General features: G+C 48.6%; 1 protein-coding gene and 1 long non-coding RNA gene across 4 annotated transcripts; one reads left to right on the top strand and one right to left on the bottom strand.

The window, feature by feature from the left end:
- Positions 1–225: 225 nt before the first annotated feature.
- Positions 226–3,660, bottom strand: Hand1 (heart and neural crest derivatives expressed 1). Its single transcript, NM_008213.2, has 2 exons — positions 2,757–3,660; positions 226–1,219 (listed from the first exon to the last, which is right to left on the bottom strand). Exons 1-2 carry the CDS (start codon positions 3,297–3,299, stop codon positions 1,112–1,114), a joined length of 651 nt encoding a protein of 216 aa, NP_032239.1. The 5' UTR covers positions 3,300–3,660; the 3' UTR covers positions 226–1,111.
- Gm32915 lies at positions 3,621–13,191 on the top strand. 3 transcript variants are annotated; one of them, XR_003949681.1, is made up of 3 exons: positions 3,621–5,014; positions 7,677–7,869; positions 12,850–13,191. It is a non-coding gene; the product is annotated as a predicted gene, 32915 (long non-coding RNA). The 3 variants fall into 3 exon arrangements; XR_003949680.1 differs by lacking the exon at positions 7,677–7,869 and having other exon boundaries at positions 3,621–4,190; positions 4,903–5,014; XR_003949679.1 differs by lacking the exon at positions 7,677–7,869 and having other exon boundaries at positions 3,630–5,014.
- Positions 13,192–18,454: the final 5,263 nt, after the last annotated feature.

Raw genomic sequence — 18,454 nt, forward strand, 5'->3', positions numbered from 1 at the left:
ATCAAGTAAGTCGTTGTTTGTTTCCTTTCTCTGCCGTCTTCCCTCCCATTTCCACGAGTGACTCCCGCTTGCTACTCTCTTCTGAAGAATTGAATCTACTTTCCACACTTCAGTTCTTTGCCTCCCGCTTTCTCACAGTTTTGATTGGTATTTATCAAAGAAGGGGAAAGGGAGAGGCTGGGGGTGGGGGGCGGGCGCCGTAGAACCACACAAGCCTGCGAGAGTCTCTGAAAACTTTTTATTAAGTCAAGAGCATAGATACTGCTTTGGCAAAGGGTGGGGCTGCGAGTGGTCACACTGATTTGAGGTAGAAAGAGGGTGGGGGTAGGGAGATGTATACCTGAGAGCAACAGGCATGATAGGTAGTTTAAATACGTTACAAATTCAGCAACGAATGGGAACGCTTTTATTTAGAAGGAAAAGGAAAGAAATGAAGGAGAAGGAAGGAAGAGAAAGAGGAGGTAAGAGGACGGAAGAGGGGAAAGGAGGAGGAGAGGGGAGGGAAGGGAAGGGAAAGGAAGGGAAAGATTTCCCTTGGAAAGCAGAGGTGCTGCGCAAGGGAGCAACGCCTTCCCTCTAGGTAGGAAGTGTAGCGACAAGAAGGAAAACCATCGCTGCTCAGGAGAGGTCAACCCAGGCAGCGTCAGTCTTCCTGGTTAGAAACTACCAATTACTCTTATTGCATTTTAACTCGAGAAGGCATCAGGGTACTGACGCAGAGCCAAGAAGGGGACGAGAGAGCGAGCCAGAGAGCGGCGCGACCATGGCTTTTGGGGTTGAGTTCCACCCAGATGGGTTGGAAGGGTGTGTCTTCGGGGGCTTGGTCTTCTCCAGTCCCATCTTGAGTCGAGCCTTCAAGAGCCGCCCTCGGCGGGAAGTGAACATATATAAAAATTTCTCTTTCTCTTATGTATTAACAAATTCAAATGACATTGCACGTGCGATCCTAGTGGGTAGTTGCAACCGCCGACCCTCCGGTGCTCCGCAGAGACTGGGCGAAACGCGCGCGGGCACCGGGAGACCCGCCGTAGCCGCTGCGTCCTTTCCTCTCCTCTCCACGTAGCCAGGTGGGCCAGCCTCGGCCGGGTTCTCCGGCGGCGTTGGCCTGGTCTCACTGGTTTAGCTCCAGCGCCCAGACTTGCTGAGGCCAGCCGGTGCGCCCTTTAATCCTCTTCTCGCCGGGCCCCGAGGCAGGAGGGAAGCTTTCGGGCTGCTGAGGCTGTCAATGGACACAAACAAACAAACAGAAGGCGAGAAAGTCAGGTTTAAGTTATTCAGTTCGGTCCCGCCGGCTTGGAGGGGAGTTTGGGGAACGGGTTGGGAGCAGTAACTGGGCGTCCTTAACTAAGTGACAGATGTCTGTTTGTTGAACCACACAATCAGGATTATAAATCTGCCTTTATGCTCTGAGTTCCTGGGGTCCGGGATGGTCTGACCAGCTTGGAGAGGTTTACTATTGAGAATTAGACAAGTCTGGGTAAACTGAATCTAGCTTTAAGGCGTCTTGGGCAGAGGAAGCCAGCATCACAGAGGCCTGGTGTGGGAAGGGTGGGAATAGTAACCCAGTCGGTATATATCTCGTTCCAGGTTATCAGCCTGGCGTAGGATCTTGGCTTGGATGCAAGTTGGGTGCTGGCTAGTACCAGTGCTGGGAGCCTCCCTCACTACCTAGGGAGGAAAGAATTGGCCTGGCCGCCACAGTCTGGGCCCATCTCTCTAGCAGGAACCCAGTGCGGTTGTTACTTGCAAGTAGTGCCCTTCCAGGACCAGGATTGGCCCTAGAACCGCTTCCACAAGGTGCTCCTCCCTCCCGCCCCACATCCCCAGCCCAGGCCTCAGGCGGCTGAGGCTGGGAGTCTGTCTTTCCGGTGGCTCCAGGTAAGCCAGCCCTACTTTGCCACAGACCCCGAGGGTCAGATAAAAGCCACCGAGCTCCCCAGTCCACACTGCTGTGTCTAGGCCTGAGCCTACCAAACAGGGGGAACTCTGGCGGCCAGAAGTCCCACCGCCCCTAGGTGGAAGATCACTCAAACTGGAGAAGACCCAAAAAGGCTGACTAGGCAAGCGCAAAGGCCAAAGCCCTTCCTGTTTGTTGCATCCAAAGCCTTGAGATTGTCTAGCCCATCACCCTGTCCCAGACTAGATCCAGACTAGGAGCAGACTAGACCCAGCCTTGAGCTGCCTTTCCACCCCACTTTTCCCTCCAGTGGTCTACTGTTTCTCCAATTAGTACATTAATTGAGGTAAATAATCCTTTCCAATAAACCCATGGGAATCGAGTAATTCAGATATTCATAATTAAGCAAATGAAAGAATGAAGCCTCGACTTGTATTGGGTTTTTGTGTTTGGGTTTTTTGTTTTGTTTTGTTGCTTTAAAAACTGTTTTGGGAGAACATCACACGTCAGTGCAGTATTTAAGTCATTTCCTACTTTCATTCTCAACCTGGCTTCCAGAAGGGCCCAGGGAAGACTCAAAACACCTTCAGATTTAAAACAAACTATAATATAGAATATAGCCCCTTCTTGGAAGCCCAAGGTTTTCAATTCATCTTGTAAGGCCCTACGATCACTTTTAAAAAGCAAAATTCTATGTTCACTCAGCAATGACTGTGCACACAATGGCAGACTGTGTCGACCTCAGAACTCTCCCTAGTCTTTCAGAGTCCCACCCAGAACACAGCTCAGTGTTTGCAGGCCTGTTCTTACTTACCCCAGCCCGCACCCTTAGCTGGAACTTATAAGCCCCGGGACTCACCAACTCCCTTTTCCGCTTGCTTTCGCGACCACCATCCGTCTTTTTGAGTTCAGCCTTGAAGGCCTCGGGGTCACCTGCTTGTGCATCCTTGGCCAGCACGTCCATCAAGTAGGCGATGTAACTGGTAGCCAGGCGCAGAGTCTTGATCTTGGAGAGCTTGGTGTCGGCGGGCACATTGGGGATGCACTCACGCAGCTCCGCGAACGCGCTGTTAATGCTCTCTGTGCGTCTCCTCTCCTTCTTGGGTCCTGAGCCTTTTCGTTTGGGCAGGCGGCTTCCAAGAGCCTCCAGCCGACCTGGGCTCTGACTCGGCCTGGCATCGGGACCATAGGCAGCCGCTGCTACTGCGGTGGTAGGTGGTGGCCCGCCGGCAGGGAAATCTGGGGCAGCATCAGCCGGGCTCAGCAGCCAGCTCTGGAAGTAAGGCCGCTCCTGGTGGCAACGCGAGGCCGGGCCAAACAGGAAGGGTTCGTGGAGCATGGGGTGCGGCGGGTGTGAGTGGTGATGATGGTGATGATGTGCGTAGCTGCCCACGAGGTTCATGTTGGAGAGGCTCCTGGCCTGTGCTGTCAGCCCAATTAGCACCGCCCCATGCGCCCCACAGAAGGGGGTCACCGTGGGCTCCAGAGGCAGCGAACTGGCTGGGGTTTGGAGAGTCCTGAGCGAGCAAGGCTGGAGATGACACGAAGGACCTGCCGACCTCTTGAAGGTTTCTGTAGGCAACGAGGGAGAAGGGTTCAGACGTCCAAAGACCGGGTTTAACCCTTCTGCGGACTTGCCACCAGGATCCTGCTTATATAAGGCCTCGGCTTTGATGTCAACCTCTAGCCGGAGCCAATGGCAGGAGGAGGGAAGGGGGTGGCGGTCCCAAGTTTTATGCTCAGCAAGCGCCACACAATTCTAAGCTGACCACAGGGACTGAAAACCCGCCCCGCCTATGTCCCTCCCCTCTCCCAGTTCCCCTCCTGGAAGGGCGGGGGCTACGAACTTGAGGCCAGGCCTGCTCACTCCCTGTACTGAACCTACCACCCTTTCTTCATGGATCCAAGGAAAGGATTCTAGAATTATCCCTTGAAAACAGACAGAGCCTCATCAACACACACACACACACACACACACACACACACACACACACACACACACACACACACACTTGATTTCACAGATAGGGAAACTGAGGACCAGAACAAATTGTTGTTTTTAGGCCTGAAATTCAGAATAGGATATGCAGCATTCCTGAACCCGAACTGCTCATCGTGGGAGCCTGAAGGCCATTGGGCCCAGCAGGGAAGTAGGCTAGGCCCTAACACCTATAGCCCCACCTTTAGGTCCCCTGCTTCAGGCAGGACCTGGAGCTGCTGCCCAACAAGGTGGTCTCCTGAGATCCAGTTCTCGCCCAGCTGCGGACTTCCAGAAGAGCCTTCAGAGGCCGAGGTGGAAGTGGGAGGGAAAGGGAGCGGGGCTTCCAGCTCTTGGGCACTGACCAGTTTGTTCCGGGCTTGGGGGTTGGGGGTGGAGACGGTGGCTGATCTCTGCTCCTCTAGCCTCTCAGGCGCCTGGTTCGGTGTAAACGCCGGCAGGCTGAGCTGGTGGCGAGGCAGCCTGGCGGCGCCTTGGCCCCAAGGCATCTCTGTGGCAGGACTCCCCGGTGTCTTCGGAAGATTCGCACGTAGGGCTAAGGAGCCGGCGACTGCTGGGCTGCTCACTCCATCTGGCTCGCCACCTGCATGAAAATCTTTGATCCTATAAAGATACTTCCACTGAGGCTCACACTGGAAGAAACCAGCCCACCCCCACCCCTGATATCCACGGAGAAACAGCCTAGGCGCTTCACACTCACTCTGCTGAGGCAGGGAATATCTGTGCAACCTTGTGTTGCTCCCCATCAGCCTAGATTCTCCAAGGTGGGATTCCACAAAGAGATGGCTTTCCAAGAGTTGATAAGAACGTGGGAGACCAGGCTTTTAAGCTTGAAACTCTGGGTCTTCTTCATCTTTTCATTAAGGTCCCTGTCCCTAGGACCCCCTCCATCCTCACCAACATTTCTGGTCTCGCTCCTTCCCTAGGTGGGCTTGTGCCTATCAAATGTCAGTTAAGGGGGGAAATGAGATGATGTCAAATTCTTTTTAATTCGCTTCTGATCCAGCCACTCGAAAGTTGCTCGCTGAGGCCCAGCTTGTGTAAGACAATTACCAGGCAGGGACAGTGGGAGAGAGGCCACCGTGCGCAGACGGGATGTGAGGCCCAGTAGCAAGTGGGTAAGTGAAAACGAATGTGGAGTAGGTCGTGGGCTCAACAGATGACAGTCCCTGTGTGTGAAATCCTAGGAATGTGTGCGAATTGTGATTTCTGCGTGTCTGTGAGAGTAATCTCGCTTTGAGGCGTGGATGGAAGCTCAGTCGCTGAGGTCTGAGCCCCAAGGTCCCACCTGTGAGAACTGGTTGTGCAAGAGATTGTGAGCGGCAGTGGAAAGAGATCCGGAGAACCTCACTTTCCTGCCCCAGGCGAACTGGAAACCCGCTGCTTTTGCAGGCGCCTGGCGCCCGCAGCGCTGGGGTTGGGCTCAGCCAGGGGCCTGGGGAAGGCTCCCCGGGAAGGCGCCGGTTCCGCAGCTGCGCAGCTGCTCCGCGGGTTCTTGTGCCCTGCGGGTTGGGAGTCACTCTCAGAATGAGGGAACCTGGGTGGAAAGGGCCTGGATTCTCAAGACAGCACAGTTCTGACTCCAGCAGTCTTCATCCTGGACTCCATGACAGGTCCATACATATACACAGGCTCATCCCTTCGCCGGCACACACAAACACCGGCGTGGTGTTCTTACAGATGTCTTCCACCTTAGCAATAATACAGTGATATGGCATGTGTACACTAATGCAAGATCCACACATTCCTGGGATTATTTTCCCCTACAGGATGTCTGTCATCCTCTGAGTGGGTTACACATTGGAGCTTCCGATTTGGGTACTCAGGGATACACGAAGGTCAGTTTTATCAGAGGCTCACTGGATGTAGGGGTATACACATGTTCTCATAATATTTTTTAGTTACACTGAATTATTTGTGGGGGACACATGCGTGCTATAATGTGCGTGTGGAGGCCAGTTCTCTCCTTGCAGTACCTAAATCCTTGGGATTAAACTGAGGTGGCCAGCCTTGGTGACAAGCACCTTTGCCCACTGAGCCATCTTGCCAGACCACAAGCATTTATTTTATTTTAACTAATTAATTAATAACAGAGTCTCCTCCTGCCTCACTGAGTGATCTGGGATCTCAGGCAAGGAGGTCACCACCACCACACCCAGTTTCCCTTTGTACCCTTTTTCAAATTCTTCAGAGTTATATCCATAACACAAACTCTCAAAACCCCCAACTTTCCTGGGGAGCTCAGTGGTACAAGTAGCCTGAGGTAACTTAGGAGACTGAAGCTGGAGGGTAGAGTCGTCCAGGAGTTCCCTTAACTGGTGGTCAGCCGTGGACAAAAGTCAGGAGCGAGGAGCTAAAGCTAATGGTTTTTCTGGTTTTAGTTCTGGATTTGTTTGTTTGTTTGTTTTAGTGATGGATAAGTGCATGAAATAGATTCCATACTGAAAGTGTAAAATTTAATGTGAAGTGTTGCAGTTTCTATTCCAAATGCTTATTCTAACTGTATAGAAGTTCGTCAAGTTATACAGATGTTGGGTCTGGTTATTTTGGGTGTGAGATTCTTTTCTATTAATTTGTACATTTTTTAATAATAACTTTTTTTTAAAAATAAAATAAACATCAGACTGGGCAGCACAAAAAGCCACTCTCAAAACCAACAATAGCATCAGCCTTCCCCCAAACACACACACACACACACACACACACACACACACGCACACACAAGAAAAAAGAACACTAGACAACATGTATATAGACCCACAATAGTTCACGGATAGACATTCTCATCCATTGGCAGGCTCCACTGCTCCATGGCAACGCACAGTCTCCATATTCAATCTGACCTGCATGTGCCTCCTGCATAGTTTCCAAACACCCTGCACACTCGGGGTTTGCACGTATATACAGTCTTAGAAGATTGTCACATTGACAAAATGAAATTGTACATCAGTGCTCATATTATCAGGTCACCCACAAGGACAATGGACACTCACACAGGGTCACACTAGCATCCATATAAAAAGGCATAGCTTTTCCCCCCAGCAATGGGAGGCCCTCTTTCTTGACATTACACAGATCACTTAGGCCTGCATATCTGGCCTAAACGTTGCAGTAGAGAATGGATTCAAGTACAAGGTAAGAGCCGTCCCCCACACCCCACAATCCCAGGGGACCCCTGAAGACTCCCAAGTCACCTGCCTTCCCAATGAGTGTTTAAAAAGGAGAATGCCTTCCAACCTCCTAAAAGTGGCTCAGGAATTGATTCAACAGGGTCTTGTGCAAGACCTGGTGGGTCTTGGCATAGGACACTCAAAATTATGAATATCAAAGAGAGGACAAGGTTTCTAGACTCCAGGCCCAGCCTTCCTAAGTGTGTTGAGTGACACCTGGGGCTCAGATGAGCCCAAGATATGGGGGAGGGGGGGACGGCTGGAACAGTGGACTGTGGTTTTCTCTTTCCTGCCTCAGGCTATGCAATAATGTGGGGGCTTGCATGAATTTTGATAAAAAAAATGAGGTTTCCAGCTGTTGGTTTGTGGAGTTGTTTGGTTGTTTGGTCTCCCGATGCCCAGGCTGTAGCTCAGGTGGAACTTAAACTCCTCATCCTGCTGTCCCTGCCTCTGAAGTGCTGTGACTCTAAATGCACCACCCCATCCTGCCCTGTCAAATTCTAGCATCCTCTAGAAACATTGTTTCTTTTCCTCTCCAAGCCTCAGTTTCCCCATGTGCAGAGAAGGGCATAGGGCTAGCCAATTGAGTTTGTCATTTCTGCCTCTTCAGGATTGGTTACATAGATCCAAAAGGAAGTCTGCTACTCTCCTTCAGTCTACCTCTGCCGATGAAGCCTTGGGAGCCAAGCACTCAGGGGAGTCTCCTGTCAGTCTCACAAAGCCCTCGGTGCCCCTTTAAGTTGATCTGACTCTCATAGAGGCAGGCTTCCCAGGTCTGTCCCCAGTGATACTGGTGACAGGGGGTAAGTAGTCTTTCCCAGGTGACAGACAGGAAGAATACTATCCTCTGAGGTTAAATAAATGGTGTCCAGGAGAAGCAGGCAATAGAGGAGTTGGAACTGTTGGCTCTGCTCCCTCTCTGAATCTAGTTTCCTCTGCCTGCTACGGAGATTCAGTGGAAGCTTGAGTGAGGTTTGATAGGGCTAGGGCCATCGTTGATGTGCCATAGCACCACATAAAATAAGAAGAAACTCCGCTCACAACAGTCCTGAGTTTTGGACTGAGGAAAAACTGCCCCCTTGACTAGACAGCAACATCTTGCGCTGGACAGCCCTGCGAGGCTCCGGATTCTTACTGACATGGCTCTGCTGGTGGGGTTCGGTCCTCTCCTTGTTTTACTGGTCCTATAGAACCCAACTGCCGTCCCACAAGATAAAGATTGAGTCCAGGGGAACCCGAATCTCAGTCCCAGACCTTGGGCCTGGTTTTATGTGCTAATGCCCCAGTATGTGTGTGAAGGGTGGGGTCTGCTACCTCCAAGGTCTTAGCTTCCCGGGATGGCTCTGGGATGCCCTGGAGAGAGGCCAGCCCCCTTTCTGCTCACCCCACTGCGGCCTGCAAGCTCCTGAGAGCGCGCACCCAGGCGCCCACAGCATACCCCGCGCAAACCCCGCGATTCGTCGAGTCCAGTGACCTTGACGCCACAGGCAATCCCCGCACCGAACCCCTTATCTAAATAGGGCAGTAAATCAAGGACCTGTCAGGGTCCGGGTAATTACAGGAACTCCATAAAAAGGACCCGGCCGGCCGCCTGTTTATATTAGCGCGGTGTAAAATATTCTCGCTGTCTTAGGGAATCGCGTCGCGCAGGAACGCGCCATAAATCAGCCCTCAGGCCATTTGCCGCGGCAGCCTGAGCGCGCAAATCCCTTAAACATTTTTTGGTCGCATCTAAAAAGGGTCTTGGGTTTTCCAATCTGGCCTGACTTACTCCTCTGAGCAGAGAGAGGTAGGCAGAGAGAGGGGCTGAGGTCTCTGACCTCAGGACGCTGTTAGAAAGTGAAGCCTCCTCGCTTTGGCGTGGGGGATTTGCAGAGATACTGTAGGGACCCACTTCTAGCTTTCCAAGGAAAATGAGGCCAGAGAGGGGAAGGAATTTCCCTAAGGGCACACAGACTGATAGGTAGAGCTCAGACCTCCTGAGTCTGGAGAAGCAACCCCTTTCTTGAGATGAGCAGTGGTCTGGTCGGGGAAACCGTCTAAGCCAGAAGTGATTTTTATCTACCGTTAAATTCATAATTTTATGAGAATCCTCTTGTGTGCTCAGTGGCTTCTGAGTCTTTGATTCACTCCCTCTTGTTTGACAGGTGGCAACAGAGACCCAGAATAAGAAAAGGTACCTGTAGCAGGGTGTGGCCACACACAGGTCCTCAAGGGCTGGGTCTCACACACACACACACACACACACACACACACACAGAGAGAGAGAGAGAGAGAGAGAGAGAGAGAGAGAGAGAGAGAGAGAGATTGCATAAACCGTATACATTTTTAACAACCTCAAAAAATTCAAAATCTATTTAAGGTAAACCCACCACTCCTGCCTTTTTCTAATGAGTAACATAAATCAAGCTTATGGAAAAAAAAGAATATTAAATTTTCCGTGTCCTCCCTCCAGGCTGGGACCAGGGGATTCTGAGAGAATTAAACATGGATGTGCTTTCTCCAGCCCCCCTTTTCTGTCCCCCACCCCATTCTCTCTCTCTTCCGATGTCTGTAAATGACAACGTGTTTACACAAGTTTTTATGTTGTCTGAGCTTCGTCCCAGCTCCGTTCCCTCTTGTGTGTATTTTCCGCACCGAGAGATGTCTGCTTCGGGAAGCCGGGAAGTCTTCAACCTAAACAGAGCCCAGTCTGATTGGAAAGTGTATTTATTTGAAAAATCGTAACTCACGGTTTTGGTGAAAACGGCCCCCAAATTTATGGGATGGCTCGAGGTGCGGTGGTCATAAATCAAGAAAACCCGACACCTTCTGCCCTGCCCCCTCCCAGCACCCCCAGCACTGGGGTCCTGAGGGAGTCCCTGTCCTCTCAGTTCCTCAGCTCCCCAGTCTCTGCGGCCAGCCCTACAGCACTCAGTGGACCAGAAGGCAGGTGGATTTCTCTCACCAGGCCTGATGGCATCCAGGGCAATTTCATCTGGAGTGATCAGCTAACCGTGCTGTGTATTTGGGGTATACTCATTTTGTTATGTTAGATTTGGAGTTCTGGTAGTTGCTCTCGGGGCTGCCATCCGCCCAGCCATTATATACTCAGAGGGTTATCCGGGCTCTCTGCGCTGGGAAGGTCAGTTTTGAGGCCTGAGTTTTTGCTTCCAAAGTCTGGGAAGAGTTTTCCTTTATCAGTCAAATTTTAAACTCCTGGGGTGGGGGTGGGGGTGGGGGGGGTGGGCGGTAGCTCTGGAGTTCAGGTAGTATACCAGGCATGCATAAGACCCTGGGCATCTCTGTTCAATTCCCAATACTGTATGAAGTCCCAGCCAAGACCAAACCGACAGGCTTTACCTAACTTGCCCAGTCTTGACGAGGGCTGGGGTTGGGGGTGTGTCACACTGATCACAGAGGCTGCTGACACTCATGATGGGTTGGACTTTTATATAAAACCTTTCCTTTCCCCTCCCCTTTCTGCTATTTATTTATCTATTTATTTATTTATTTATTTATTTATTTATTTATTTATTTATTTATCTATGTGCTGGAGATAGAGCCAGAGCCTTGCCTGCACACTAGGCAAGCCTCTCCCACGGATCCATCTCACTCCCTAGGACTCCTTCTTTTGACATGATCTCATTTTGAAGCCCTTTGGCTTCAAAGTCACTAATCTAGCTGAGGTTGATCTTGAACTCCCGATCCTCCTGCCTCCATCTCCCAAGTGGATGTCAGGCATGTGCTACCATGCCTTGTTTTTTATAGGTGTATTTCTTACCTTGGTGCTCAGTGCTTGTCACCTGCAGGACCCCCATAGGAGCCAAGGACCTCTAGGTTTGCCTGGCTAAATGAACCTACCTCAAGGAGAAAATCCGAGGCTCTAAATTCCATTACCTTTTTCCCCCAGAGAAGGCAAAAGAATATATAAGAATGGAAACCACAGGTTGTGTGGCAGGCAATCTTCTGAAACCCTAAGGTTGCCAGCCCCCAAAAGCCCCTTGGTTGGGCCTGTTATTCAGACAGAAATAATCAGTTCACAGTAGCATTTAGTTGAAAGAAATGCATACATTTCAATGGAGAAAATCTTGTCTGTGGATGGAAGTCAAGAGAGCTGGTATAATACAGCTTGTGTCACAATGGGTGGGGATAGAGGCCCCTCTTCCACCCTCCCCTCTTTTTAATTTGAGGCTGGAGTGGAGAAACGGATAGCCCCCTCCTCTGCCCTTCTCTAAACCTAAGGTGACCTTGCCCTAACGGACCAAGAATTCTCTAATTCCCTAAATTCTCTAGTACTGCTAACAGCCTGGAACAGAAAGCTTAGAGCTACCAGGAATACAGATGTCAAACTATGGAAATGGTCTCATTAACTGAACCCCTGCAGCTTGGTGTAGGTGGGAAATAGGTGTCAACCAAGACCTTCCTTCACCCAACAGCCCTTAGGAAGAGGCTTCAGCCTGCCAGACTGATTATTTGAAAGAGATCCAGGCTACATTCGTCATCTCTCCCATCATGGTCAGCTGTAAACACACTTTAAAAGAGAAAAACAAAAAGGGGATTTAGGGTCGACAATGGGAAAACCCGCTTAGCCCTGGGCTCACTGGCAGACGCCTTGGGAGAGACACTAAGTTGTATAGCATTTTCCATTTTTTCCCATTAGAGTTTAAATCTCATGGGGCTCTTCTTCTTCCCCTTTGCACACAGTGGGGAGGTCTTCATTAAAAAGCTAAGATGGGTGGAAGGCCTTGCATGTGGAATGGAAGAGCACCCCCATCCTGCCCCCAGCTTCACACTGCGTCTCCATCCTGTTGTGTTGTCCTGGGGAGGATTTTGCTCTGAATTACAAGGGGGTGGAGGAAAAAACACTGAAGAAATCAGAATCATTTTATTCCCCGGTACCGGTACTGTGGATTGAACCATGGGCTTCGTGTGTACCAGGCAAGCACTCCACCCCTGGAACCAAGGGCCCAGTCCTCAGAAACCCCTGAGAAGAAACCCGGTGTTTGGGAAAAGGGAAAGGGGGAGGTTAGGATGGGTTTCCTTTTAGGAAGCCTGAATTTGGGCATGTCTCCTCCTGGTGTGGTCTTGCTCCCTGGCCTCTTGGACAGACACCCCATCAAGTCACCCAGGAGACAGAGGTTGTGTTCTTCAGTTTCCTATAAGCCACCCCAGAATATGACTAAAAGAACAACAGGCTTTCCTAGCTGTGAGCAGGCCCCAAGCCCAAACCCAGCAGCCACACTTACTAAATCCATTTCCATTCATGAAAGCAAAGGCTTCCAACAGTCTATTAGCAAAAAAGGTGGGGGCAGCATGGGAAGAGACAAAGGTGGCATGAGAAGAGAAAGGAAAAGTCCCAGAAAACAGAGCAGAAATTAATCTAATTGCCTGCTCTCCTCTGCCATAAAATCACAGAGGAAATCAGATCTTTCATGTACATTCGTATAAAAACCAGTCAGAATTCGAGCTCACCAAAACCCATTGTGTCTCCAGCAGAGTCTCCTAATTGAGAGAAATTGAATGTACCAGGAGACCAGGCATCCACGGAGCCAGGTTTCCCCCCCTAGGGCGTTTGCTATGGAGCCAGAGAGAATAAACATGGTTGGAAGCACAGGCTAATCGGCAGGCTTGAGGAGAAGGGGACCTTCTGAAAGCCCAGGGAAGAGTGGAGGCGGGGGCTAGGAGAGGGCAGATGCCTCCTCCTATCCCGTGTTAGGAGGTAATGGTATATTTCTCATAAACAGCCGAGTGTCTTTCTCAGCTTCTCACCTGACGCGTGCTTTTTGTTGTTTAAATTTCAGCTGTGACAGATGAAGCTAACCGAACACCAAGATTACAAGCACAGAGGACTGTGGGGTTGGGTGAACGGAAAGATGGAGGGCGCCTTTCTAAGAATCGGAACAGGGCTGTGATTTGTAGGCAAAGGCTGTTACACAAACCCTGGGCAAGAAGGAACCACAGAATCTGGCCCCCAGAACCAAGAGTCGCAATGGTCCAGCATCACCTCCTTCTCTGGACTCTCCTGGGCACACGGACTCATTGCACCTGCTAAAAACACATCCCTAGCTAGCAGTGGCGCTAGAGGAGTGGGTGGAGTCAGCTTTATCCCAGCAGAAGGAAAATAAATGTGTCAGTTCTCATTGTCAGCTTAGTTCATTCATTTATATGCCCAGGACACTTCTTTGATTTTTAGAAAATGTATTTGTTACATGTAAGAACTCCTTCACGGTCCCTGTGGAGAGCTTATTGCACACAGCCCTTAAGGGAGGGTCTGCTCTCAGTAAGCTGAACTGTAGACAATGAAGCAGGGAAAAGAGATACAAATTTCAAGGGTAGGGCAAGTAAATTGTAGCTATAGTTCAGTGGATACAGCAGCACTAGGGTGACGTGGGGGAGGCACCAGGTTTCCAGCCCCTGCACTGAGGCTGTGGGTGGAGGCAAGATCAGTTCTGCCTTTAAAAAAGTGCAGTTAAGGTGGGTGGGGGAGCGTGGGGGGGACTTTTGGGATAGCATTGGAAATGTAAAGGAAATAAATACCCAATAAAAAATAAAGTACAGTTAACCAAGAATGAGCTCTTTACCTACAAAAATTATCCCTCTTGTTAGCAATAGGCTGTCAGGGAAGCCACTCTACAAACAGTATCTATACAAAAAGTTACTATACAAAAGGGAAGAAAAGGCACGTAAGAGCACAAGAGAGAGTCTGACTTTTCTTTCTTTCTTTCTTTTTTGTTTTTTTTGTTTTGTTTTTGTTTTTGTTTGTTTGTTTGTTTTGTTTTGTTTTGTTTTCGAGACAGGGTTTCTCTGTATAGCCCTGGCTGTCCTGGAACTCACTTTGTAGACCAGGCTGGCCTCGAACTCAGAAATCCACCATCTGCCTGCCGCTGCCTGCCAAGTGCTGGGATTAAAGACGTGCGCCACCACTGCCCAGCGAGTCTGACTTTTCTTGATGGCAACAATCTACCTTGACTGACCTGACTAGGGGTCGTTTTGGTTTTCACCAAGAGCCAACATATTCTTAGATACAGTGTTGTCTCCACTGTCCTACCTCAGACACAGAACATGAAAGACTCCAAAACATATTTGCTGAAAGAAATAATTGGTTACATGCAGCTGTGGGATTCAATGGGCTCTAAAGCCAAAATTAAAAAAATTTAAAAAGCATAATTGCACACAAGTGTATCCATCACTAGGACTCCTGGCATGCAAACGTGCATGCTTTTTCCTCCGAGTCTTGTCTCTTGATCTAACAGACTCCTGCCTGCTCTTTCTGGTAATTTTTGGTGTTGTCTTTGCCTGTGGCAGCCCACACCATCAACAAAGGTCAGAACTGAGATGTGGCTTCCCTGCCTTGTACTAGACAGAACAGCGAGTATAGAGGTTTTCTTCAGGCTTCAGGGTGAGCAAAATGTACAGGAAACATCGGAACCAGGGTAGATGGGTGTTCTCTGTTCACAAATGTGTAGTTATTTCTCCAGACCCTTGAGGCTAAGTCTTCTGTCCCTGTGTACAAGGGTGGCAGGATCCTGTGCCACCACCCTCTCATGTATTCGCCACTTAATATCCCAGGGGCTTGGGGAAGGGCACCAGAGAATGCAGATTCAAACCCCATCTTCCCAGCACTAGGGAGGCAGAGGGGTGGCCACAAGTCTGAGGCCAGCTTGGTCTACAAAGTGAGTTCCATTCCAGCCACAGGGTTAACAAGTGAGACTCTACATCAAAAGCAGCAAAACAATCAACAAAATAACCCACTTTGAAACAATAATCCCTAATAAAGCTATGTAATATTAGCTACAGCTGTTTTACATGTCTGCATGTATATTTCTGGGAGCAGTGCTGAGGACCTAATCCAGGGCCTTGTAAATCTGAGGCTATTCCCTAACACTATTTACTGTAATGTATTTATAGTGAGTAAATTACAAGAAATATGGACAGTAATTAAAGAACCCAAACCCCCCATGCAAACAATGCATTTCCTCGGCTTTATCCCTTCATTCCCAAACACTGTGTCCCAAGAACACTCTCTACTAATTAGACTTTATGTCTAGTTGGCTTTTCCTTTACATTATTGTTTTTTAAAGATTTATTTATTATTATATCTAAGTACACTGTAGCTGTCTTCAGATGCACTAGAAGAGGGCATCAGATCTCATTACAGATGGTTGTGAGCCACCATGTGGTTGCTGGGATTTGAACTCAGGACCTTTAGTACTCTTAACCACTGAGCCATCTCTCCAGCCCCTAAATTATTATTATTATTATTATTATTATTATTATTATTATTATTATTATTATTATTTTGAGACAGGGTTTCTCTGTATAGCCCTGGCTGTCCTGGAACTCACTTTGTAGACCAGGCTGGCCTCGAACTCAGAAATCTGCCTGCCTCTGCCTCCCGAGTGCTGGGATTAAAAGCGTGTGCCACCACACCCAGCTAAATTATTTTTTAATAATATATCCTACTACTTCTTCAAGAATTTCATGCAGCATATTTTGATCAGATTCACCTTCCTACGTTTTTGGGGGTGGGGAGTTGAGATGGGGTTTCTCTGTGTTAATAACCCTGTCTATCCTGGAGTTTGCTTTGTAGACCAGGTTGGGCTTGAACTCACAGAGATCTATTCTGGGATTAAAAGTGTGCGTCACCAGGCCAGGCAGTGGTGGCACACGCCTTTAATCCCAGCACTTGGGAGGCAGAGGTAGACGGATTTCTGAGTTCAAGGCCAGCCTGGTCTACAAAGTGAGTTCCAGGACAGCCAGGGCTACACAGAGAAACCCTGTCTCAGAAAAAAAACAAAGTGTAGGTCATCAAGCCTGCTCACCTCCCTACTGTGTGTGTGTGTGTGTGTGTGTGTGTGTGTGTGTGTGTGTGTGTGAGTGTGTGTGTAAAACCATGTCTAGAAAAGAAACGTACACAATGCATACTCAGTATACAAACTGTTAACACATTTGTAATACTTTATTTTTTTTGCTAATATTTTTATTGAGCTATAATTTATAGCATTTATATTGTTTTGTGTGAAACTTCTTATTGCGTTCATTCATTCATTCATTCATTCATTGAGACAGGGTTTCTTTGTGTAGCCTTGGCTGGCTGTTGTGGAACTCGCTCTGTAAACCAGGCTCACCATGAACTCACAGAGATCTGCCTGCCTTCGCTTCCCAAGCACTAGGATTAAAGGGGTGCAACCACACCACCTTACCACATTGACTTATTTTTGTCCTTGTGGTTGGGGTTGGCATGCATGTGAGTATGTGGAGGTCAGTAGACAATTTGTAGGAGATTTATGCTCACCTTCTGCCATGTGAGTCCTGGAAACCAAGCTCACATTGTCAAGCTTGGCGGCAGGTCCTGCTGAGCCATCTTGCTGGCCCATTTGTCTTATTATTTTATTATTATTAGTAGTAGTAGTAGCATCAGCTGAACTTTATGACAGGATCTTATGTAGCCTGGGCTGGTCTCAAACTTGCTACATAGCAGAGAATGACCCTGACAGTTTGGATTATCAGCATACTCCAATACATCTAACTTATTTTATAAAAATTCTAGACAGGATGATTATCATCCTAGACAGAAGAGGTGCAAACATAACAGAGAATTTCTGTTTGCCTTCTCTCCCCCGACACTGCCATCGTACACAACTGAGGTACATTTATCAAAACTACGATGCTAACAGTGATGCGTTGCAGTCCAGCCAAACGCCGGGCTTTATTTAGCTGTCGCCACTTTTTTATTTAGGTCCCTTTTCTGTGCTTGGATTCCGTTCAGGAAGGGCAGTTGTGTTTTGTCTTAGTCACTTGTGAGGGGGTCAGACTGTTTCTAGGGCAGTTTACCTTTGACCAGCTGATTGTTTTTTTTTTTTTTTAAAGGTCTAACTTCAGGCATCATTAAAGTCTTCACCTAATTAATACAGTGGGGTTAAAATAGACTGCACAGGGGCCAGCTTCTTTGCTTGTCCCTGCAAAAGCAGGGCTCAGCTGTAAGGAACTGAAGAGTCTCGGTGCTGTGTGCAGTGCAGAATCCCATCGTCTCTGGGGTTCTTAGCTGTGTATCTCGTGCTGGGCTAACCTGGGGCAGGGTCAGACTTCAGTACGCTGTGAAAAGTCAAGGTTTGCAGCTAGATCCAGAGTCTAGAAGTCATAGAAGGTGTCTACTTCCATGTACATCCTTAGGATGCTGAGACATCAGTATGAGCTAATGTTTAACCTCCTTATCCAGGATCACACAAGCAACCATAATTAAGCCAAGTAAGAAACACACACACGCACACACACACACACGCACAGAGCATGAAAGCCGGGGCAGGGAAATGGCTCAGTGGGTGAGGGTGTTTGCTGCGTTGCCTGACAACCCAAGTTTGATCTCCATCATTTGCACAGTGAAAAGAGAGAACCCATTCCCACTGGTTGTGCGCCGACCTCTCACACAGTGGCACCCATGGATACACACACAATAAACAAACATTACAAACTAGGAGTGCTTGCTGAGGGGAAGGGTCTCAGTGAGCAAGGCTTGATGCGAGTAATAGAGGTGAATATGAGGGAAATCCACACACATGTGAGCACCCCGCTGAGCCCCGCACATGCACATTCCTATACAACAGGCGCCGTTACAAGCTAGCTCACCTAATTGGCCCCAGGTCTACTTCCTCATGTTTGCTTGAGTTGGTCTCACCTTGTTCAGTTATACAGGCATAGCTGCACAGTAGTAGAATATGATTATGATTGGATTATTTTGTTTTTTAATGAACAGAACAGAAAAATGTCAGAATGCTTTTCACAGGTGTTGTCCTGGGCAACTTTTTCTTGTTACTTTTATTTTTAGATTTGTGTGTGTGTATGTGTTTGTTTTGTTTTTCTTTTTTTTTTTAAGATTTATTTATTATTATATGTAAGTACACTGTAGCTGTCTTCAGACACACCAGAAGAGGGAGTCAGATCTTGTTACGGATGGTTGTGAGCCACCATGTGGTTGCTGGGATTTGAACTCTGGACCTTCGGAAGAACAGTCGGGTGCTCTTACCCACTGAGCCATCTCACCAGCCCCTTGTTTTGTTTTTCAAGACAGGGTTTCTCTGCATATCTTTGACTGTCCTGGAACTCACTCTGTAGATCAGGCTGACCTCAAACTCACAGAGATCTGCCTGCCTGCCTCTACCTCCCGAGTGCTGTGACCAAAGTCACACGCCAGCATTAGATTTAAATTTTTTATTTATTATTTTGTCTGTGGTGTGTTCAGTGCAGGGGTGGGGGGGCAACATGTGGTGGTCAGAAGACAAACTGTGGGAATCTCCCCTCCTTTCACTGTGGGTTCTGAAGAAAAGACTCAGTTTATCAGGTTTGGCAGCAAGTTTCTTTACTTACTGAGTGAGTCATTTCAATAGTTCTCCTTTTTATAAAAACATT

Source organism: Mus musculus, chromosome 11, assembly GCF_000001635.26.
Source record: "Mus musculus strain C57BL/6J chromosome 11, GRCm38.p6 C57BL/6J".
NCBI classification, from domain to species: domain Eukaryota; kingdom Metazoa; phylum Chordata; class Mammalia; order Rodentia; family Muridae; genus Mus; species Mus musculus.

What these genes read in the sequence shown, in the direction of transcription:
- Hand1 (NM_008213.2), bottom strand. Translation starts at nt 3,299, where the DNA reads ATGAACCTCGTGGGCAGCTACGCACATCATCACCATCATCACCACTCA. An exon ending in GCAAGCGGAAAAGGGAGTTG is followed by an intron (nt 1,220 to 2,756) that starts GTGAGTCCCGGG and finishes GTCCATTGACAG; the next exon opens with CCTCAGCAGCCCGAAAGCTT.